Raw genomic sequence first — 23,516 nt, 5'->3', positions numbered from 1 at the left:
GAACAATCACTAAAATCAGTGGTGGGGAAGATCATGTATATTATTGTCAGACTTTTGATATCTAGCATTAGGAACTGGTTTATCCATCTAAGAAGTGGAATGTGAGATTCAAGGGGAAGGTGTTTTATTAGTTTCCTTGTATAAGACCCCATGGACCACTGACTGACAAGTACTAGAAAAGGTGAGGAAATATATTTGGGAAAACACAAGCTTTTGGACCTTTGTAATTCTGGTTCTGCATAGCGTCTGCCCATCCTATACTCAGCTCGGCAAGCAATCGTTTGCAAAGTCCGTGGTGGTCTATATCCCAAACAGCAAGCATGGGAAAAACCTGTCTTTGCTTTTCCTAACAAGGCTCTTCAGATGCTTTCTCAGCACTACTTTTCTGTGAAGAAGTACATCTTCCCCCAAGGATAAAATACATATAGGCCACCTTCTCCTGGCTAGTCCTGATGTTTTCCAGCCTGGCTCCCTTAAAAAGAAGTGTCTTGAGGGAGTGGATTAGAATTAGGACAAGTACATCAGTGAGAAGAAAAAGCTGTTTCAAACATCTTGACTGTGGCAGAGTGAAGGTCTTTCTGGTTGGGTGTTGCCAGACATGGCATTGAGCACTTCCTGCACTACACAGGTTAGTATTAACTAAGAGTACTAGATTTAGTATTGGCTAAAATATATTAAGTGATTTTAAAACAATTAGTGTTATGCATCCATTGCTCAGTTTGCCAGGCTGTCTGGGTTCGTCCACTGCAGAGGCCTGAGCGGCCTGGCGTGCCATTTCAGCTGTAGTCTAGGGCACAAACCCTGTGCAACAAGGGGAGTGTGCCCCGTGGTATTCGCAGGGGCACCAATATTGTTTAAACCTTAGTTTATTTAATTCATTTGAATCATTTTGTTCTGGGTTGAGCAAGACAGCTTGTTGGGGTTCTGGATCAAAGTTGTTTGATTGGTCCTTATTGATCCCTGATGTTCAACAGAGTGAAATCTCATTTTGTAAGCAGAGGAAAAATCTTTGTTGTTGTGACTTCTATGCACTGTGGAAGCTTTATCAGTTTTGTAAATGTAATAGTAAGGCTTTTAGTAGAAACTTCATTTATGTTAATAGCATAAATGATCTGGTTTTACTTACAGTTCATTGTAGTACCTTTTGTTCTGATGCATAGGTATTTATTCAGTTTATCTTTGTACATAACCATTTGTCATACTAAAATTAAATGTTAGACTTGTATAAAAATGTAAAATCATTCTGTGCTGGAAACCAATTCTGTCACTCCCTTAACAAGTCAGCAACTTGGATGGTTGTGGAATCTTTCCCCTTACAGTCACAGCTGGGAAGAATTGACATGTTGTTGCTCTTAAAAGTCCCTGTTACCTGTCCTTTAGCGAGCTGTGGTTATGAGCTGCATACTAAATCTCAGTTATCATATGTTGCAATCTGTATGAGCTGAATTCCCACTTGCATGGCTAGAGTGGAAATGTGGGGCAGTCAAATAGGCTCAGTTCTTCAAGTCTCCCAGGATGGCTGGTACAGAGTGCAGTGAAGGCCAGGGCGTTCTTTCGACCTTTTATAGGCACAAACCTTGGGAAACAAATGAGCATTGTTAAAGTGACCATGTCTTTCAGATTTTTTCATCTTCCCCCCCTTATGATAAAAGTAGCAGCTTTGAAGGAAAAAAAAAAAGCTTTTGACAGTTTTGACAGGCTTCCACATGATAATTAGATAGTAAAAAGAAGGTGTGGGTTGGCAAGGCATTAGATATGAATGATATGCAAGTTCGTATGCATTTTTCTTGAAGCAATGTTGTGCTGAAGATGAAGCCCTCCAAACAGTTGTGTAAAGCAGAGGTTTTAAAGTGAAAACAGGTTGTACCCATTTGAAATAATCCAAGAGAAGCTGGAGAAACCTACTAGCACTCTCATTTCTATTTCTGAATAACTCCTTTGTCTAGGTAAGAAGTTCTTAATACAGTATATTATGCATATAATCTTAGAAATGTTTGCTTTAGCTTCCAGTTACACCCAGTGTCTTATTTTTTCTCTTGCAAATTAACTTTCTGGGATAATAACGTTTTTCTTGCACTGTATATTCTGAGCATTACCCTTCCTGCCTTTGCATCATGTTGAGGGAGCAGGAAGGAAGAGCTAAAGGAAAAGATGGGTTTTGTAGTTCGTATCAAGGAGAAGGAGCAATGGACAGGGGGAGGGAAGATGAAGCAGGGCCTCAATGCAGCTGTAGTGTATGAATTTTATAATGAGTCCACAGGAAAACGGATTATGAGGCAATATGCACAAGACAGAAGAAAATATGTGGTGTTTAGTATTTCTGTGGGGTTTGGGGATATCTGACTTAATTTGGCAGAGTATCGTCAGTAGGTCAAAGGTAGTGGTGACAGCAGATTTGGGTTTGGATAGTGGCAACTGCCCCCTCTCCTTCCGCTGTGTTTCTGGCTGCGTGCTTTGGGTTTTGTGGATGCCTGGGTGCTGTGCCTGCTGGGAGCCTAATTCCAGACTTTCCCCCTGCATCCTGTATCCCTGCTCCTTCCTGAAACAGGGATCCACTCCTAGCTGCTGAAGCCCCCTGAGCTCCTGGCTGGGCAGTGCTGCTAGCTCTCTGCAGTAACTGCTGGTGGGAGGCACTTGCCCCACGCCCTGGGACCGTGACTCCCAAGCGCAGCCCTTGGAGGTGATTGCGTCCCTGCGTGTACTGACTTGAGATACGGACAATCTCTTCCATAGAGTTAGTAGCAGCGACAGCTGCCTGCATTGCAGGGACTTGTCCATGGGCAGTCGGGAGGCAGCTGTGAGGGCCTGTTCCATGCTGCCAATTTTTAGACACTATTTTCTCTGCAAATTTTTACCACCATTTTGATTTCTTGAGAAGGTCAGGCTGAGCTCTGGAGGAGACAGTGCTGTCAAGGGGGACCCTTTTCCCACCACACAGCTGCTCTGTCCTGTTTACCAGGCTGAGAGTCTTTCAGAAAGCAGATGTGAGCTGCCAAAATAGCAGATGATGTTTCTGCTGTGCGTGCTGCAGTCTCTCATAGTATTGGCGTTAATCAGGCTTCGTGTGCAGATCTCAGCAGCACAACTGAGCATCCACCAGCCTTTGCCACACCTGACTTTAGCCCCACAGAACAGCTAAGGAGACCCTGACTGGGGGCTGCAGGGGCAGGGCTGGCTGGATTTTACCCGAGATGGATGTGGGGGACATCTTCCACTAGACCAGGTTGCTCGAAGCCCCATCTGACCTGACACTGAACACTTCCAGGGATGGGGCATCCACAGCTTCTCTGGGAAATCAATTCCAGTGTCTCACCAGCCACTGAGCAGGTTAAAGAGCAGAAGCCTCCAGAACCTGCAGCAGGAGAGCGTAGTCCCTTGCAGAGTTTGTAAGGAAATGCATATTTCTTGGGTCTTGTCTTTGCTCTGCTGTAAGCAGCTGTCTATGAAACAGAATATTTTTTTATTTTCTGGTACAGACCCATGGATGCTAATACACTGTCCTTACTGTTGGTTGTTTCTGTGGATGAAGTAGCAAGCAGACAGAAAGTTCCAGCACCTCTGGAAAAATTAGGAAAATTACTAAGCTTTCCTTTTTAAGCTCTGGGGAGTTAGAAAGTGTTAGAACTAAGGCTTGTGATGAAGCTTAAACTATTTTATTCATGTGTTATAAGATTTTTTAATTACTTCATCACCTCTTATAATTTTCATAGGCATTGTGCCTCATTCATTTCACAAGACAGACTTTCCCTGAGTCCACTAGATCCAGCAAATATCTTTAATGCCAATGTGAAATCCAGTAAATATAAAGCCAGTAAATTTGATATCCAGTTCAGAAACATTTTTTTTTTTTTTTTTTTTTCCTGGCAAGGAGAGATGGTAAGGTGTTGAAGTACTTGCAATACGGTAAAAATGCGCATATAAAAAATACTGGTATTTTTCTAGAAATTTTTCTCTTTATTGAATATGGAAGTGGGAACAATCACACTGAATGACTGTTCAAAATGTGTTTTTCAGTAAAATACTTGGGGTTTGTTGGCTTTTTTTGTGTGTGAGTTTTTTGTTTTTACTTGATAGTGTACTTATGAAGCTTTTTTACATTTGAAAAAAAAAAAAAAAAAAAAGAGGTGTGGATAAAATACAGTTGCTCAAGTGTGTGACGACTTTGCCTTGGTGGCACTGTCTGCTCCAGCAGTAGCTTGAGTGTAACTGGGATTGCCAGGTCAACCAAGATGATTTTTCATTTCTTTTAAACTTTTGACTTTGCAAATATCAAACACTTGGTTTTGGTGAAGAATCAACACTTGGAAAGTTTTTGTTGCAGAGAAGACCATTGAGCTTGAGGAGTTGGGTCACTGGCCCAGGGAAGCTGTAGCCCTGGGAGTGAGACTTCTCTGCCATGGAGAGAGCCTGATGTCTGGGGGTTTTCCTAAATGGTTATGTTAAATTTTGGGAATATGAGCTTCTGATCTGTGTATCTGACCATGAAATTGTTTATTATGTAAGTATTTCCATGCTGAAGCTTTACTATACCAGGCTTTACTGTCATCTGTCTTCTACTAAAATGAAGGGTATTTTGAAAAAGCCATCTCCTGCTTACCTTGTCCAGCATACAAAATTCATGTGCTGAGAGAAGATACTGTTTTCTGAACTATCTCTTCAGTGTAGTGGGGAGAAATGTTTTTCAGTCAGTTTCAGCCTTTTTCCCATTTCCCATAAATCTAGGGATTTCCAAGTTCAGTATGTTGCTCAGCTTACTGCCTGTGGAAATCACTGCTCTGTGCTGTGTTGAGGTTTACTATACCTGTGTGTCATTTGGGGCAAATCTTATCACTGAAATAATCTTTATGTACTTGGAGACGACTAATCTGGGTTCAAGATTGCTTTTAAAAATATACCTGTTTGAACTGTAAATAAAGACTATAATGGTATATGCTGTCCCAGCACATTTTGAATTTGACTTCTGAAGTTCCTGTCTACCAAAAGAAAAAAACACCCATAAAACACTTGAAGAGGACAAAATAAGTAAAGAAATAAATTCCAGGTTCGCGAGTGAGAACCCTGAAAATATTATATTAATTTAGTTCAAGTGGCTATACTTGCCCTACCTTGTGTCTGTATGTTTGGATACAGAGGTCTGACTAGCGCAAAGTCCACCTGCATCCAGAATGAAAGAAGCATAAGAGAACTTTTGCCTTAAAGCTGTATGGCTATATTAGCCTTAAAGGTTTGTCTGTGCTGGTGGGCTTCACCTTATCCACAAAGGTTTGAAGCTCAGATGCCTGGTAGTCACGGGGCTGAGAGAGCTTTATCAGCCAGGCTTTCTGCAGGGTTTGTTCACACTAGTACTTCAGTTCAGTGCCATTAGGAAGTGGCTTTTAGAAAAGGATTTGCTGTGCACAGTCTTTGCTGATCTAATCTCTCAGGTGAGACTCATAGGGGAGAAGTACTGACTGCCACCAGAAGGAAATCAGTTCCAGAAAGTCCTTGAGGGAGAGGAACGGTCATGAGCCAGGCTTTGCTTGGACCTTGGCCTGGGACTTGTTCCCAGCCAAGGGTGGATCAGGCATCTGCTGGCTCCCTCCCTTTTACTGAGGACTCTCTGTGTAGCTTTGGGGAGGTATAATACTGCATTAGGTGATCAAAGCATATTTGTAAACTTTTCGACAAACATGAAAGCTGTAAAATAGATTATCTCTGTCTCCTCCTCTGTCTCCTCCTCCATGAAAACCTGAATTTCTTTTAAAAACAGGCAACACACATATCGTTGTAGCATTGCCAAATGCTGCAGAGGATGGGGCAAGCCTTGGAGTACAACTCCTTTGCTCTCACAGGGCGGCAGGACCACACTTGCAGAGTGTGCTGGGAATGGCATTGCAGCTGGGTGAAATTTGTGACAATGCTAGGCACCCCCATGCGGTGTGAAAATAAGAATATGATCTCATACTAGGGAATCCAGTTAAAAATAAAAAGAATGCAAATTGTCTTAAATTAGAGGAGCTGAATGCCAAGCCAAATAATTTTTCAGATCATATATGTCTGTTTCCTGAAACAAACCTTTTGTTTATTTATTTATTTATTTTTGTAGGATAGGAAATAAAGGGATTTTCTTCCTTCTCTGTATCCTAAAAAGCCCTAAAGCAGTTTTCTTCCTGGTTCTTACCAGGACATCTAACACTCTATCAAATGTAGTGTTTCTGGCTGCATTTGAGTCCTTGGCAAGGCCAGTTTGTTCTTTCTGCCTTACTGTCAGTAAAGGTTTTTTGCTGGAGAGTGGGAATGCATGATGTGAAGATTTTAGAATAAAATATTAGGTTACTATTAATTAATATATTGAAGGAAGACTTAACCCTCATTGAAGATGAAGATGGACAGTACATGAAAAATTCCAGTCTGCTGTGGGTATCATGTGTAGGTTTGTTTTCCTTCCCCCATGCAAAAAAGACTGTAACTAGTTAATTTAAGTACTTCTCATGAGCACTAGATTAACTGGCAATAATGAAAAAAAAATTAAGTACTGTGAAAGACAGTACTGAGCAAGACAGGTTTTAAAAGAAGACTTAAAATAGTTTTCTAAATTTGAAATCATTTTTTCCTTTAAATATTTAGATTGTGATTTGTCTTTGTGACAACCTGTAATGAAACCTAATGTTATATTGCATTAATTTCAGAAACTAAAATATTCACGAGCTACAGAGTTCTGAAGAAAAGTCAAACCACTGCTGAAAGTGAAGCCATTAGCTGAGAACAAGTAACCAGAGGTTGCAAAAGTGGAAAATCTGCTTTTGACATCAATAACCCCTTCTGCAATTGCAGGAGGAATATTTTGTTCTTTTTGTATTATGTTGCTTAGTTTTAGTCTGCAGAAAACAATTTAAAAAGCTGATAAGCCTTTAAGAACTTTAAATGCAGAATGTTTGGGGGTTTTAATCTTACAAATAAATACTATTGATTAGAGGATGAGATTTTCCAATTCTTAATTCTCAAAGGATACACTTACGAAATAAGACAAAGCACAAAGTATTTCAAATTGATAACTTTGGATAGCAAATGGATTACTTGCTGTTGATGTACTCTCAGTTTTAGTAAATGCTTAATTTCTTGGAAAAAAGTGTTTTATTTGCTTATGTATTTCTGGTGTTTAATCATGTTTTCAGTTTGGTTTTTAAAACCTTATGCATATATGATTGTAATTTTCATTAAAATTTCCATAAGAAATTATAGGTAAAAAGTTAATGGTCCAAAAATTAGAGTATCAGTTGCTGTTCTAATATCAAATATGGAAGTTAGGGACGTGAAGAAATGTATGCTAATGTAAGTAGTTTCTTAAGTGTTCATATAGAGCTATCTCTACAGTAATATAAAGGCTGCGTGTAACTGCAGAACAGCTAGTGGCTGGTACATGTTAGTGGTTCTTGCTTGTGTGAATCAGCTTTTCCCTAGGAAAATCACTTAAGTAGTACACAGCAAGCAGGATAAAATAAAATTGGTTTGTAATGCTTTGTCACAGGCTAACATCAGTAACTTTTAAAAGATGTTTCAAATCAGTTTTCTTCCCTTTTACATCTGTCCTGACTGCAAGTAAAAGTAAATCTTTCTGGTTTACTTGCCGATGGCATAGTTGAAGCATCCAGTGGAGACATCCAGGTTTTTTAAAGGCAGTAAAAATATATTGAGCTAAGTACTGAAATGTTTTTAAGAAAATGGTTTATGTGTACCAGTATATGGTGTTTGCTTGCATGTGGTTTAAAAACATTTAGGAGAAGCAAATCTTGCATCTAGGTTGGTTCTTGTTTAACGGTGCTAAACAAAAGCTGAAGACTTACTAGCATACATTGTGTGAGGAATTTGAATTCATCCCTTGCTAGCTTTTGTAGGATGTCGTGGATGTGGAGCCATAGCTGTGATGTGGAGATGAGAGTCATTGTACATGTTCTCCGGTGTTCTACAATCTGCTTTTCTTCTCTTGTTCTTAAGGGTGTGATACAGGCACATCCTCAGCCCATCACCAAGAAAAGATGGTAAAACACAGCCCAGCTGTTCTGCTGTGAGGTACCTCGATTAATTTCCCTACTGGTACCTTTCTTTACAAGTTTGTGTTAGGCTGTATAGCCAGCTTTTTAACTCTAGGCAGATCCCATGGTGTCGCTTTTTTCAAGCTCCTATTCTTGCATTAATATTATGCTACAGAAGGTCATCTTTATTCTCCTGGCTTTTCACAATGTTTGGGATTTTTTTTGTTGTTGTTATTGTTGGTTTTTTTTTAATGGTACAAACTGATCCCAGCATAATGTAGAGGAGTGATAATTTGTTAAAAGGTTTTCTATTGATTTCTATGCTCAACAGAGCCAACACAGTAACTCTGAACTGTAAAGCATTTACACTGATAGACCTCTTATGGGGAAAATTCCTCTAATTTATTAATGTGTCAAAATTATCCTCCATCTTCCACTTAAGCAGTATTGGGGAAGATAATTTTTAACTGGTTGATTTCCAAGTAGAAGCTCATCTACCATCTGCTGGGGAAAAAAATAGTAGGCTGCTGGTTATAGCTCGACAGCTACACACTGGTGAAGGGCACATGCTTATGGTTTCACTACAGTGATTGCTGACTAATTAGCCACAAGGAACTTTCTGAGAATTTTCTGTTAAGATCATTTTTTTTCTCTCCCATTTTGTTAATGAGTACAGTGCACCCAGCTGTGAGGCTCTGAGTGATGATTGCTATTATGGATTTATTTCTTCAAACTCTGCCTCTAATTTTAGGAAGTTATATTCCTCGTCTTTAAGTTTCTAGTGGTAAAACTGTAAAAGGACAAGTTATTCTTCAGCGAATGTTGGGAAATACAGTAATAAGATTTTATAAATATTGGACTACAATAGCTAGCTATATTAGAGAAAAATACTGCTCACAAAAATAACCATCTGTAGTCCATATATAGTAGGTGAATAGATATTTAGGTTACAGTTTTTTTATTAAAGTGGTAGAAACTGGTCTGTTCTCACAAGATGATGCTTTGCGTTACTGTTACTGTGGTCTCTTTTAGATCATGTCTCTCTCAGGTTCCCAGTGCAGTCCAGAGTACAGCATTAGGTGGATGTGTTGGGATAGATAGTCGTCTTCCTGTTTCCTCCTACACATATATACCTTGTGAGGACATGGAAAAACTAATCTGGTCTGTTCAGATTACTTACTGTGAGATGTACCTGATTGTACTGAACTAGGGCATCTCCTTGCAATGCTAATCACTCTTAAGTACGTGTATTAGAATGGGGATTGAACTGAAACGTTGTCCTACCTGTTCAGAGACTTTATGCATATATACATATATAAGCTTATAGATAGGCATGGTATTATTCCTATAGCTATCGAGTTTAAAGAAAAGGTGTGATTTCTTGTTCCGTGCAATCAAAGCTTTCCAGCTATAAAAGCAGATATTGTGCTTGCATTTGTATCCTATTGCATATACTTTTATAACAAAATGCAGTTAGAGGATTTCACATTTTAAAGGCCATTCCATTAGCATTCAGCTGGCAACCAGTTTTGATTTCTAAACCTTCAGGTAAAGCAACATGCTTTTACAGTTTTACCTGTAGTTGAAAATTTCAGTCTGTTTTTTCCCTAACCACACAAAATAACAAGATTAAACAGGATAACATTATTTTGGGCTTTAAATCCACTTGCTTCTCACAGTGGAAGGCTCTAATCTGGTCAAATCAGGGTCTAGCAGACAGTCCAGTATGTACCAGACTTTATGATAAGCTGTTGCCCATATGTGTTGTCATTGTCCCCAGGAGACAAGCCTGGAAAGCTGCTGCTGTGTTTCAGGTACCATACGATGTTTTGCATGAGAAAAGTGGATGGAGAAAAGATACTTAGTCTGTGAAATACTGTCGACACTAATCTTTTAAACAAAGGAGCTTGATGTAGCGTTGTCAAAGGAAACTAAACCTGCTGTTTTATTTTCCCATTGTTCTCTTGCACAGAGAGTCTTTTGGTCTGCAAATGACCGCTGACATTATGCCACAGAAATTGCTATGAGAATACTTGGTACTTTCCAGATCTTGCATCTAAGCCTGGCAACCTGTCGTGGCTGCATTCCCCTGTTCGTGTGCCACAGCGAACTGCTTATGTTCATTTTGCGAGTTGTTTTCACTTTAAACTCTGAATGGTTGTCTCTCTTCCTAAGCCTGCTTTTTCTCTCTGTTGCTGTCAATTCAGGCAGACTGTATCTATCAAATAGGTTGACTTCTCTGCCCTAGACTCAAAGATGCATGAAATGAACCAAAAAGGGAGGACAGGATTTTGAAGATGTGGGAGATGCCTGTCACAGAGGGATGTTTTTTTCTGCACTGTTAAAGAGTTTCAAGCCAAACAGATGGTATTGAGAGAGGTGAAGCAGAGAGGTCATTTGAAAGTTACTGGTAGTGTGACTCCCAGGAGCTTGAAGGAAATAGTTTAAGTAACTCAATTACTTGCATGAGAACTCAGTGATGATGTGGGCAGGAGAAGGGGAGGTTGCCAAATGTGTATCAAGTGACATGTACCACATCTGACAGCTCTGCACTTACTGGAGTCTGAAAAACATGGGCCTTTACGGGTGAAAACATGTTTCTGGAGGTGTAGCATCTTCAGTGTTCTTACCTGCTTGCTAGTATGCTGGGTCAAATCCAGTCTATAGCTCTCCCCGTCTAAATTCAGCTGTGGAATTGTGCTTTTTTGTTTGCTGATTTTTTAGTAAGTGCTGTTCTTAACTTTCTTTCCTTTGGTGTCGTAGGCTTTCTCAGCAGCTACTATGTTCTGCATGCTGGGAGTGGAGAATTCCTTTCTGTCCATGTGCACGTTTCGTAAGACTCTAGTAGCAGTCCTGAAGTTCATAGCAATTTCCAAGGAATGTAAATACTTGTACCAATTAATTTCAGGAGAAGTGCAGAGCATGATACACTTACCAATATCTCTCAATGATGGAAAGTATTCCTACCAGTTAAGCTCAGTTCGGGCTTATTGGCACAATCTATATTTTTCTGTTATAAGAAGGGTATCTCTGTGTGCAGGTGATGCTGCATTTTCACTGCCATCCTTTGCCATGTTTTCTGTCATGTGGGTTATCTTCAAGCTTTGCCAGAGACTACTGTTGGAATTTGGTATCCCCAGAAGGCTTAGATGTCCTTTTCTTATGTCCTGCACGGTGTCTAAATTCAAGAGGCAACTCTGGCAAAGACTTTAAGATGCTGCTTTTAAAGTGTATTATAATAGTGTCTAGCAACCACACCCCAATAGTGCTAGGTACTTTACAAACGTGTAATATATCTTGAAAAGTTTTGGGAGTACTTCACGTGCAATTTGATCCTGTTAACTGGGGCTCCAAAGAGGCCATGTAGATTGAATAAACTCAAATTTGTTTGCTAGTCTTTTAAGAATCAGTACCTAATGTTTCCATTACTTAATCAACTATCATGGCCTGAGCTGGACAAGATAGCCTCAAAATTAATGTTTGCATGAGGCAAGGCTGGTATATGTTTAACATAGCAGTTCTGGGGAGAAAATGCCAAGTCTATTTTAATTTTAATTATTTCTTACACCATTAATGTACAATTCAGACTTAAGTTTTCCAGCAGGTAAAATCTATAGAAAATAGTATGCATTTTAATAGGCTTCCTTCTAACTAATACTGTAACTGTCGTTTTGCTTTAGCCTACATACAATGAAATAATACTGAAATCATTCTTGTAAACAGCATACATGTCCTGTTGTTGGCTTTGCTTCAGATGTTTCTTCACATTTGGCTAAGTTCAAGTAATAAATTGCTGAAAAACTGGAAGACGCTCTGGAAGCAGATTAATCATCTGACTCAGTATTGTCTTTTAGTTTGCCACAAGAAATCTTTCCAATCTATGAGATCATGGTTTAGCTGGTTGGAAAATTTAGAGAGGCATGAAGAACATTCCCATTTTTTTGCTGTCTTCTCTTTGAAACCTGCAGAATCTCAGCAAAGCATAAATGACAAATGACTCTTCTTTCCAAGCTTTACCATAAATGTGTATTGTGATGAAAAATCAGGCATCTGAACTGATACCTCCTCGCTTTATCTAATTTTGGATATTGTAGGTGGTATTTATCTCATGAGATGTAGATTTACATGTTTGAGACGGTGATTTAGACTTGCATTATAACCCACTTGTAGAAGTGATTCACTTCAGATTGCTAAAAACAGGTTGCATAAATGGAGCTTTCTTTGAAAGTCCTTTTTCCTCTCATTGATGAAAAAGAGGCAATGATGAATGCTGACATGCTATCGATGCTACCCATGTGGGTGATAACGGTGCTTGTTCTGTCTGTCCATGGGCAAAAGTGGTGGTAGTCACTGATAAATAGATCTAGCACTTCAAGGCCAATTGTTTGGATTTGTAATCTTCTTCATACACCTTTCAAGATGGTGAACATCTGTGGCTTTTATGACAGCCAGATTGCAAAGAGGTCACCAATTCTACGTATGTTGACAGTGTTAAAGAGTTGTTAATGTTATTGAATTTAGCATCACAAAAAGTAACAGGTGTTGACATAATGGTATCCTAATTATATTCTAAAACTGCAGTAAGGCTTGTGTGTTATTACTGCAAATTTATCTACGTGGACTTGTTTTAAAAGTATGCTTTTTATTTCCTTGGATTCACCTGAAGTGTTCTGAGGATCCTTACATCATTACTATAAACCGCTTTTCTCTCAGTGTAACTGTGCAGCCAAAGCACACTTGTAACCCAGCTGCTGTGTGAGTGCATGTGTGGACGCTGTGATGGAAAATTTAACCCCTGGCTGGACCACCCCAAGGCACAGCAGCTGGTGGCCTCTTGTCACCTCACCACCACCTTCCTCCAAACCTCTTATGCTCCCCTCTCAGCCCACTCTGTGCAAATTCCTTGGGGATATGCTTTACCCATGAGAAAACATGGAACTAGGTGCTATAAAACGTATAGTCACTTTGAACTTAATGTTTGCTTGGGAACAATAATGCTTGTCTTGGTCTTGCTTGAAGTCTACTTGCTCTACTTGGAGTCTAAATTGCATTACAAATGTGTGCTAAAAATGCTCTTTGCTTTGAGGGTGAGCTGTATACTGCAAAGGCAGATGACAAGTTAGGCAAACAATGTATCTTTTGCTCTTGTGGGCAGAGTAGATTACATGTGTTGTGATATTTTTGTTGTTTGGTTAGTTTATATCATTAATTATTTTTACTCTTCTGATACCGTACCACTTCGCTCATTTGGCTGTGTTGAAGTTGCAGCTTTATTGCTCAATATACTTGGATGTAGTGATCTCAATGGCAAGAACATTCCATGCTCTACTTGCATAACAAACAGGTTATACTTATTTTATAATTGAGCTTTGCATTCTTCAGAAAACCTGGCTTTATTATGTTGCGTCTCTTTTCCAGCTTACTTGTATATGTGTGCAAAGGGGAGGCAAAGTGAAATGTGACTGGACTCTTAAGAAATCTGGTCTTCAGTTGTGATCTGACTGAAAGTTGTTAGAAATTTTATTCTGTTCTACATCGTTGGAAGGGAACTGCATCCAGAGAGGTAACCACCACAAAAAAAGCAAGTTGTAGGTTGCAGCATGGATGAGGGTTACATTCCCAAGGACCATGAAGAACAGTGATGGTAGTAAGCACAGCACTCTGTGCCCAGAGGATTTGCTGGTGCCTGTTGGTCAGTGAGGATGAGGGGAAGAGTCACAGGGGCAGCTGGAAGAAGGGGGGGAAAGAGAGAGATGTATATCTTAACTGTTATTAGTGGGAGGGATTTCTTACAGGACTGTAAATAAACCAACGACACTGATTTACTACTTGAAGATTTATGTTTGGGCAAAATTACTGTTTCTACACACTTAAAAATTAGTAAAATTGATACTTTAATGAGGATGTTTTCTGTTGTAATGAGCTAGATTATTTTAACACCAACTGATTTCTCCCTGGGTTTCCTTCCCTGCCTTGAATTTGGGAATTGGCTGTTTCTTGTTGACTGAATTCAGAAGAAAACTATGCCCTATCGTATTGAATTTGGCCGAATGGCTAAAGTCTGAATTTGGCTTGTATTGGTTAAATCAAGCTTCTGATTTGGTTGCCTATTGTCCAGTATGCTAATCCATGTTATTTCCAGCTGAGTTAAAGCGTAAAGTCATTAGAGCAGCGTGGGCCTTTTGTTTGTACAGGGAAAGGTTAAGTTTTGCAGGCAGCTCATACTGCTGCCAGCATGGCTGCTAATCTGAGTTTGGGGATTAATTACCTGTAACAGCTGCAGGACAGGGTCCTGTGCTGAGCAGAAGCTGATTAGGCCAGTTTGGAAAGCTTTGTCATGGGGAAAGTTTTTCAGCATTTTTCAGGAACTTGAGTTCTGATGTAGTTTGCTCAGAACTGGATACTTACATTACCACTGTGTGCAGCCTAGTAATATTCTAACGCTGGTATTTTAAATATGCTATGAAAATCCTATAACGTAGTTAACAAGCAGTTTAAAATATATTAGCCTGTAGCTATTTTTGGACTGTCACTATTGTTGTAGTCTTTGTTTCTGAGTTGTTTCTAATTCTACTTTTGGTAACTGCTGTTGGGGGTGCAAGGGATAAGGAAGCCAAAATGCAGTTTACAAACAGATTTCAAAGCCAATTTGTATTGGGGTGGGGTGGTTTGGAGATTAATAGGTTTTTGGTTTGTTTCTTTTTATTTTATTTTAAGTGCAATTTTTCCCAAGGCCTTTCTGATTAAAAGTTTGAATGTATTAACATTTTTGGGCATGCTTTTAAATGCACTTGGAAACTCTTGTCTTTCTATTTGAAACACTTACTTTGTTTTAAAAATCAACACTAATTATTATTATGCACAAGCCACTTAACTTTCATTTTATGCTCTTGCACAAAAGTGGAAAACCTGGTTTGGAATGGAGGAGAATTAAGTTTACAAGAAATGAAAACAAATACTAGCTTATTCATAAAGAGATCAGCTTTAACAGAAGAAATGTGTGCTGTAGACTCTGATTACGAGTGAGGGAGAAGTCAATTATAACTGCAGATAGTAGCATAAATATCTATTTTTGCTAAGATATAACTTACTAAGTCTTCAAATGAAACCTATAATCCAATCGTCACTTGACTAACATTATTTAAAATGATCCAGTAAGTTAATACCCAACTTTTTTTAGTTTTCAAATCCACCTAGTTAAATAAAACCTTGCAATTTCCTTTAAAAACTACATGGGTTTTTTTCTGTAATAGCTACTGACTTTGACATCTTTGGCATTGCATTTGTCTTCCTTTCTTCTTTTTCCTAACTTAATATTGTAAGAAATTACTGTTTCTATGTGATAGGAACTGCAGTGGAACAGAAGTGCTCGTTTAGGAAAAGTATTACTAGTTTTGGGTGGAAAGAACGTGTGCTCCTCATCAGGGAGTTGCAGGCTTCAAGTTTTGGTGGGTTGTTTCCAAATAATCGGTGAATTGTATGCAAAGTAATGACCCTTTTAAGAATTTGCAGGCTAAGTAAGAGTACAATTACTGAGTAGTTCTGAACTTATTTAATGTTTCTATTTCAGTCAGAGGGAATGTTCTCATAAAGCTGCTGGTATAGATTAGGAGTTAGCAGATGGGATTAATATCTATTCTCTGGTCTGTGGACAATAACTTGAAAAAAGTGTAAGCCTATCTGTTGCTTATATATGTCTAATGTATACATTCTATCACATATGTGAGAAAGAAAAATCTGGAAGGGTGTGTAGCATATCAGAAAGTATAGCTCTCTACCTGAACGCCTGCCAGTGCCAGGATGTTTTGTTGCGCAGAACAGTGAAGGGTGATGGTTGGATCACGCCAGTTCAGACATGTAGATAATTGATAGTGGGGCCCAATTAAAAATAAGTATCCCTGAAGCCAACCTCATCATCACATCTTAAGTACTCGTCTTGTACTCTTCTTTTTTTTATATATTTTTATTTTATTTTATTTTCATCTCTTCCTTTTGGTTACTTCAGAGCATTCTTCCTCAAGAGGACATGAGGTCTGAGGACAGCCTTGGGTTTACCTGTAGCCAGTTATATGGGGTCACAACAACCCCACATAATACTACAGGCTGGGGGAGGAGTGGCTGGAAAGCTGCCTGGTGCAAAAGGACCTGGGGATGCTGGTTGATGGCCAGCTAAACATGAGCCAGCAGTGTGCCCAGGTGGCCAGGAAGGCCCAGTAGCATCCTGGCTTGTATCCAAAAGAGTGTGGCCAGCAGGACCAGGGCAGTGACCGTCCCCCTGCACTCAGCACTGGTGATGCTGCACCTCAAATCCCGGGTTCAGTTTTGGGCTTCTCACTACAAGAGGGACATAGAGGTGCTGGAGTGTGTCCAGGGAAGGGCAATGAAGCTGGTGGAGGGTCTGGAGCACAGGTTTTATGAGGAGCAGCTGAGGGAACTGGGATTGTTTAGCCTGGAGAGGAGGAGGCTCAGGGGGGACCTTATCGCTCTCTACAACTGCCTGAAAGGGGGTTGTAGTGAGGTGGGTGTTAGTCTGTTCTCCCTAATAAAAAACGATAGGACAAGAGGAAATGGCCTCAAGCTGTGCCAGGGCACATTTAGATTGTATATTAGGAAAAATTTCTTTATTGAAAGGGTTGTCCAGCACTGGCACAGGCTGCCTAGGGAGGTGGTGGAGTCACCGTCCCTGGAGGTGTTTAGAAAACAAATAGATGTGGTGCTTAGGGACATGGTTTAGTGATGGACTTGGTAGCGCTGGGTTAGCTTTTGGACTTGATGATCTCAAAGCCCTTTTCCAACTGGTATGATTCTGTGATTCTATAAGGTATTCCTTGATGGTTATACATCATTGGTAATGCATCTTTTTCTACTGTTTTACTTAGATGACAGCGCCTCTGCTGCAAGCAGTATGGAGGTAACAGATCGTATTGCCTCTTTGGAGCAGCGTGTCCAGATGCAGGAAGATGACATCCAGCTGCTCAAATCTGCCCTTGCTGATGTGGTTCGACGCTTGAATATTACAGAGGAACAGCAGGCCATGCAGAACAAGAAAGGACCTACCAAAGGTTTGCATTTCAGATATATGTACAATAGGTAGTGCAATTCAATGAGTGTTTTATATGTATTAAAATAGGTCATTCTTTAGATCTTTGAAATATTCAAAATCAACAAATCAAACTCAAAATAAAATACATCTGAAACTTAACCTGTTAAAGAGAACACATAAAAATCCGAATGTTTAGATCTGTGAGCCTTCTACAGTTCCCATGAACCAGGAAAGCATTTGTTTATTCTTAGTACTTTAATCTTCTGTCTGAGTTTAACCACGGCTACCACTTCCTGACTTTTGATCAAGATCAGTTTAGAAACTCTTTAGGGAATGCATTGTCTTCTGTGGGTGGTGAAACTCCTAATAGATTGAGAGGGGGATGTGTGTGTGTGTTAATCCAAAAAATTAATTATATTTAAATAAAATGTAATTTTAATTTAATTTAAAATATCTTAAGTGTCTTTGGATGGGCAGACATAGCCAAAGACAGAGCTCTGAGCTGGCACAGAGGTGACATGACCAAGGACATGGTGCAACACCAGCTGCTTAACCATGAAGGAAAGGGAGAGCTGTGGCTGCTGCCTGACCCTGTTCCAGAGCAGCAGATCCAGAGCCAGTAAGGTGGCAGGTGACAGCCGTTGTCACTCAGCAATATGCTGTGCTACACCCATGTGCCATAGCGTGCTCTCTTGGTTCCTGTTCTGCAAGAGTGGGTTTGTCTGTACGCAAATCAGAAAAGTTGGAGTTGAATGTCCAGCACTTGGTATTAGTAAAGGTTTATTAGAACCCAGCCAGGGTGATGTACTGTGGTGTGTAAGGCTGCAAAAGCCTGGGAGACTGCCTATCTGCAGTTTGGCAGAAATGCATGAGCTATTTTTGGGTAGTCTTAGAAGTAAGAGTAGTGGCAACCTAAATGTGGAAAGAGAGTATGGGTGACTTCAAAGGCTCTCTGTTGTCTAAATTAAGAAATTGTTTCTTTTAGAGTCCTGATATGCATTAATATAAATTAAAATCTTAATTCACATTGGAAGTATGATATGTAAGTATGGATTAACGATTTTCCTAGCGGGAAATTAAGACTTCCTTTCATCTCAGTTATATATTTGTGACTTTGCGACAGATACATTTAGGCACCGATTTAACAGAATAGATAAGGAACTACTTAATTTGCTGAAGTGAGATGTCATCTTTGTTATAGTGTTTTGTGTCTGGAGATGAAGAAAGGGGAAAGGGACAGAATTACAGAGCCAGATTAGTTGATAGTATATTTTACTGGTTGTTGGACAGAACATGCAGTAAATGTCTGTGATCTTGTTTTCCTGTTCTCTTCCCTTTCAGTTGTATTCTCATTTTGTCTTCGTCTGTTTGATTTAAAAAAAAGAAAAAATTATCAGATAAGTTAAATGTTACTAAAGATGGCCTCCACTGTGATAAAATGTTCCACCAAATCTGGTTGTACAAGGGATTAAGAGGCTTTATGTTGCCTATAAAATAGATATTATCTGATGCGCAGAGGAAATAAAGTCTAGTAATAATTACTGAGTTGTAACCAAATCTGTTCTTCTTGCCTGCTGGCTTTACTTAGCAAAATACAGACCAGGTTTTCATGGATTCTGTGAATAGAATTGAACTCTAAATCAGGAAATATTTTCTTGGCTGTGGCAGATCGTTAAAGCCATAGTTCATTGTATGTTGAAGAAAAGCTGCTGTAAGCCTATCCCTCTGCCTTCTATAGCTGTGGTTTGGGTTTGGGGTTTTTTTTTGTTTGTTTGTTTTTAAAATGTGTATATGGCATGGATACTTCTTATTGTGTGTGAAATGACAGTGTAAGAAGTTTTGCTATGATAATGCAAACGAAGGACTACAAATGTCACTTACTTTTCCATTACAAATTACTGAAATGAGTCCTGATAATTTTCAACTAAACCCACCTAATTCCTGGAAATAATTGCTACTGTAACAATTTATGTACAGAACTTTAATTTTACTATATATCAGTTGTATCATTAGTGTATGGTCAGCCTTATTAAACATACTCTATAACAAGAAACAGAATCTGAAGTATCCTGATCATTTGTTTCTTCCAGCGGTTTTGTCAGATATGATGCATTTCACATGATGGCCTGTCATCTTCCTATAGTAGGCACAACTACTTTATAATGAATTGCATGCAATTATTTAGCATAAGACTTAAGCTGCATTTCGGTAAGGAGAGGGATTTTCTTAGACATGAGCGAAACTGGAGCAGTGGTTCTTGCATTTTACAACTTGGGCTGCATGGCTCGATCTGTTTTCTTTCATCATTCGATGACTAATTCCACATTTAGGATTGTGAAAAGTGGAATTTAATCTCAGTGTCACAAAAATCTTGTCTGTGCAAACTGGTGGTTGAAGTGTGGTGTGTGCTGCTGCTTTCATTTGGTCTACAGATGAAGTAGATGAGGATTAAGTGTGTGTCAGGGGAAGGTTTGTGCCTTTGGAAAAACACTATCCCGTATGTGCTGTTGAAATTTTGGCACAAGAAGCTTCGTAGGAAAAAAGACAACATTTTTGTGAGTACTTCAGATTTAAAATTGAAAGATTTCAAGTTTCAGGCTTTCAAACCTATAATAGAAAAAAGCTTGAGCTTGTTGAGTGTGTTCTTATTCTAGACGTGAGCTAGGCAGCTTAAAAGCAGTGTACATCACGGAAAGTGAGCTGCTTATCTTGTCTATTTGTGGAGCTCCTTCACTAACGATGTTTTGAGTTTTTTGGGTTCCTCCCCCTTTCCTTATTTAAATCAGTTACTTGGTGGAGTTCAGTATGGCTTCCTGCCTTTGTTATACTTGTTTGTTGTTCTTTCCTTTTGCAATTATTGGTTTGTTTGTAAACTTAACAGCCCTATTAATCCATAGATCAGAGTATGATTAAAAAAGCTGCTGCTGAGGCTGATAAACATGTCAGTCCTGCTACCACAGGTAAGACCTTGAAGCAACAGAACTTCCAGAATAAACGTTACTGACAAAGCAATAATACCAATGTGTTTGAGTTACTGACTTCTAACAGCAATGACATGTTTGGGGTTATGTCAGTTACCACTGGTGTGAACTAGCTGTTGTAAACAAAACTAAATAGTTCCAGAGTAAATAGTGGATTAATTGAATAATGTGTAGTTTTTCTGTGTGCCGTGTAAGAATTTCATGGTGTTGCTTTCTACACTAGCTGGCCATGGGCTAGATCTTTAAATCTAATTCCAGAAGCATGGGTTCTGGGTTGGTGCTGAATTTGAAGCCAAATCTATGTTAAAGGTTGAAGAGTTTGTTCTGGTTGCTGCTAGTTTTGATTTCATGAAGTTAGGAGAGTAAACAGACTCCAGCTAGTTCACTCCAGCTACTTTATAATAGGCATTTTTATATAACTATAATAAAGTACTTTAATAATTTGTTTATTTAAATTTAATTGTTCTAATTTGTGACCTCAAAGCCTTATTAAAGTTTTGCAAGCTACAGAAATTTTGTCAGGAAACAAGCCCACAACTGCTCAACTGTAGCTATCTGTGATTCTGTAATATGCAACAGAATCGGGTTTATGCATACAGTTTAATTACGACATTGCAGCATTTAGTCAGGAAACAAACAGTAGAGCACTCAGCACGAAACTGTAGAAAGAATTTCATTTGTAAGAATGAATATTGTAGAAGTAAATAGGATCACGATATCTGAATCCCTTAATAAATTTTTTTTTTTTTTTAAAAAGAAAAGGGCATGAGAAGCCAAACTACAGTAACTTTTAGGTGTTTTGTATGAGGTCTGAAGACAGCATTAGTCTGTTAAAATAGATCAAGATCATGGAAGCCAGGGCTGGAAGGTGCCATGGGTTTATTAAGTCTTGTTTAGCCTTTCCTTAAAGTTTTCCATGAAGTCGGAGAGCCCTTGCTCTTCCTGTCCTTGGTCAGAGTGTTACTGTCTCACCCTGTTGATCTTCTGCGGTTATAGGTTCTCGGATCCTCAGTAAGCATGGAGAACATTTTCTTCTTTTTTTCGTTGTTGACTTGTTTTCATGTTATCCTTCAGTCTTCTAAGCCAAATAAGCCTGTTTGCTTCAATGTTTCCTTATAGGTTGTTTTCTAAATTTCTCCCCTCTAAACAAATAAACGAGGTCTTGAAACTTTGTTACAATGTACACTTGTTATGTATAACAAGGTGTGTGTTGTAACAAAGTTGTAACAAAGTTTCAAGATGCTGTTTGTCTTGACAGTTGCATCCCCAAGCAGAGTGTATTTACTGACCACCTCAAGGTACAGGCTTTCACATCTGTTTTCTTTCGTTAAGTATAGGAAAACAGTAATGTTATCATAACATAACCTAGGAATGTATACAATTGTTACTGTTTCAGTTTAACTTTTTAGGTTGTTTACCCTCAGCAGTCATTTTTCAAAGAGCATTTCATAGGTATTCTGTCTGCCACCCTCTCCAAGTTCAGTGAAATTTTGTGTTTCTTAAGGGACTTGTGACAGCTGCCTTATCAGGTGTTGTTTCTCTGAACCCAGAGACTTTTGACATCTTGACAAAGCTGGCTTGTGATACAAAGTTCTGTCAAATTTCAAGTGATTCAAGCTTTCATCTGTGCTGTAGAGAGAGCACTAGTCATGTTTGTGTCTGTGTTTCAGGCTGTAGTCCACTGTAGTTTTCATGTTTGTACTCACTGCTTGCAGTTTTAACCACTGTTTGTTTTTGCAACTAATTTCTAACACACCTGAATGGGATTTTTCCATTATTCTAAAATTAATTACGGGTATGACATGTATATCCTTTTTTGAGCCAGTGTTTCTTCAAGGAACATAGATAAGGTCAGCTCATTAAATCCACTGCTCTGCTGGTTCCTTTTTCTAAGTGGTAAAATTCCTCTATGTCAAACATAAGCCCACATTGTTTGAAAGAAGACCTTTTGCAGGGGAATAAGGAATTTCTTAATAGATAATTTGCTTGTGGAAAACCTGCAAAAATATTAAGGGGTGACAAGCAGGAGTTTCTGGAATGGCAACCTGCCTTCATTTTTAGCACTCTGAACACTATCCAGGTGGGCAAAAGACTGATGCTGTTTTGAGAGAGCAGGGTTGGTTTTGGTGGCAACAACTACCTTTGCACTTACCAGTAAGCTCTTTGAGCTAGGAGAGTCTTACAGATGAGGGAGGTTATAGAATTATGTGCTTAATCCATATGCAGATGATTTGCTTGATATGATTATTATTATTATTAATAATAAAAATGATAAATTTCCTCCATGTTAAAACCCTTATCTATGGTAAATTTGGCAACAGTGAAACAAAAATGGCATACTATGTGATTATTTTTAAATATTCTAATGTTGTTTGCTGGAGAAAGAAGAAAAAGACTGAAAACAATTATTTCATCTATGCTTCTTTTACAGCAAGACCGCTGGTACAAACCTTGCCTTTAAGGACTACTGTTAATAATGGAACTGTGTTACCAAAGAAACCAAGTGGTTCTTTACCTTCCCCATCAGGAACCAGAAAGGAAACTGTATCACCAGCAGCAAAAAGGTATGTGTCTATCTACCTTAAAATTGCAAAATTGAAAACATGATGTGTCTCCTCTTTTAAACTTCTAGATAGGTAGTTTTTCTTACTTGCGAAGCAACAGTCTAAATACTTAGTTCAGAAAGAAAAGGAGAGGTGGATTCCATTGTAAAAGGCTTTAAACTTATTTGTTCTAATTAGAATTAAGATAATTACCATGAATATTGAACGAATGCACAATGCTTGGTCTACTCTTTTTGTTATTTTCTTGCTACTACAGTCTAGTGTATAGAGAATTAGGCATTCCTACTGTGCTGTTGCACAACACGATGTGAAAAGTAGCGCGAGAATTCTTTTAGTAGCTAGTAGAAAATAGTCTGTAGAGAAACTGCTGTCTTTACAAAGCAGTATGTTACCTTTGGTGGTTTTCTCTCACTAAAAATTATCATAGAAACTGGATGTGCAATGTTAGAAGCATCTCAGGGATGAGGAGAATTCTACGCCTAGCACATATTTATGCAAATGAAAACATCCATCTTTAGATATCTTATCATTAGCATGTATTTAAGTCGTTTTAAAAACTACTGCTCTGTCTCAATTTGCTTTGTGTGTGTGTAGCTTTTTAAAAGGGTTAGATGTTTTATACACCTAGGTGATAAGGAGCGCAATGGATTGGGTGCAGCAAGTTCAGGTTGTAAAAATTATAGTGGTGCTAATCTGTATGGTTTGCTGTGAAAGATAATAGTGTGGGGGTTTACTCTGTTGCTGGGTTTGGGTTTTGTTTTTTACATTTCTTCTGCTTTGTGTCATCCTCAGCTTTTTGTAGTAATGATGCTGTCAACTCTTAAGGAAGGCAAGTTGTGGAGATGAGGGCATTAATCTGCTAAGATCTGAAGTCTCTTTTGTAAAGAGAATTTTTCCTTAAAGAGACAATGACTAA

The 23,516-nt window shown here is 38.8% G+C and overlaps 1 protein-coding gene across 16 annotated transcripts in view; it reads left to right on the top strand.

Annotated features, from left to right (window-relative positions):
* Nucleotides 1–23,516, top strand: part of EML1 (EMAP like 1) — a 130,491-nt gene that overhangs the window by 57,887 nt on the left and 49,088 nt on the right. For all 16 annotated transcript variants that reach the window (XM_037393538.1, XM_037393527.1, XM_037393531.1 and 13 more), the window contains 2 exons: nt 16,892–17,074; nt 22,468–22,600. In XM_037393538.1, coding sequence (XP_037249435.1) covers nt 16,892–17,074; nt 22,468–22,600 — 316 coding nt within the window. The remainder of the gene's footprint in view (nt 1–16,891; nt 17,075–22,467; nt 22,601–23,516) is intronic.

The sequence above is a fragment of the Falco rusticolus genome, chromosome 7 (genome assembly GCF_015220075.1).
Source record: "Falco rusticolus isolate bFalRus1 chromosome 7, bFalRus1.pri, whole genome shotgun sequence".
NCBI lineage: Eukaryota > Metazoa > Chordata > Aves > Falconiformes > Falconidae > Falco > Falco rusticolus.
Note: the sequence above shows the minus strand (reverse complement) of the source record. Positions and strands in the feature narration are given on the sequence as shown.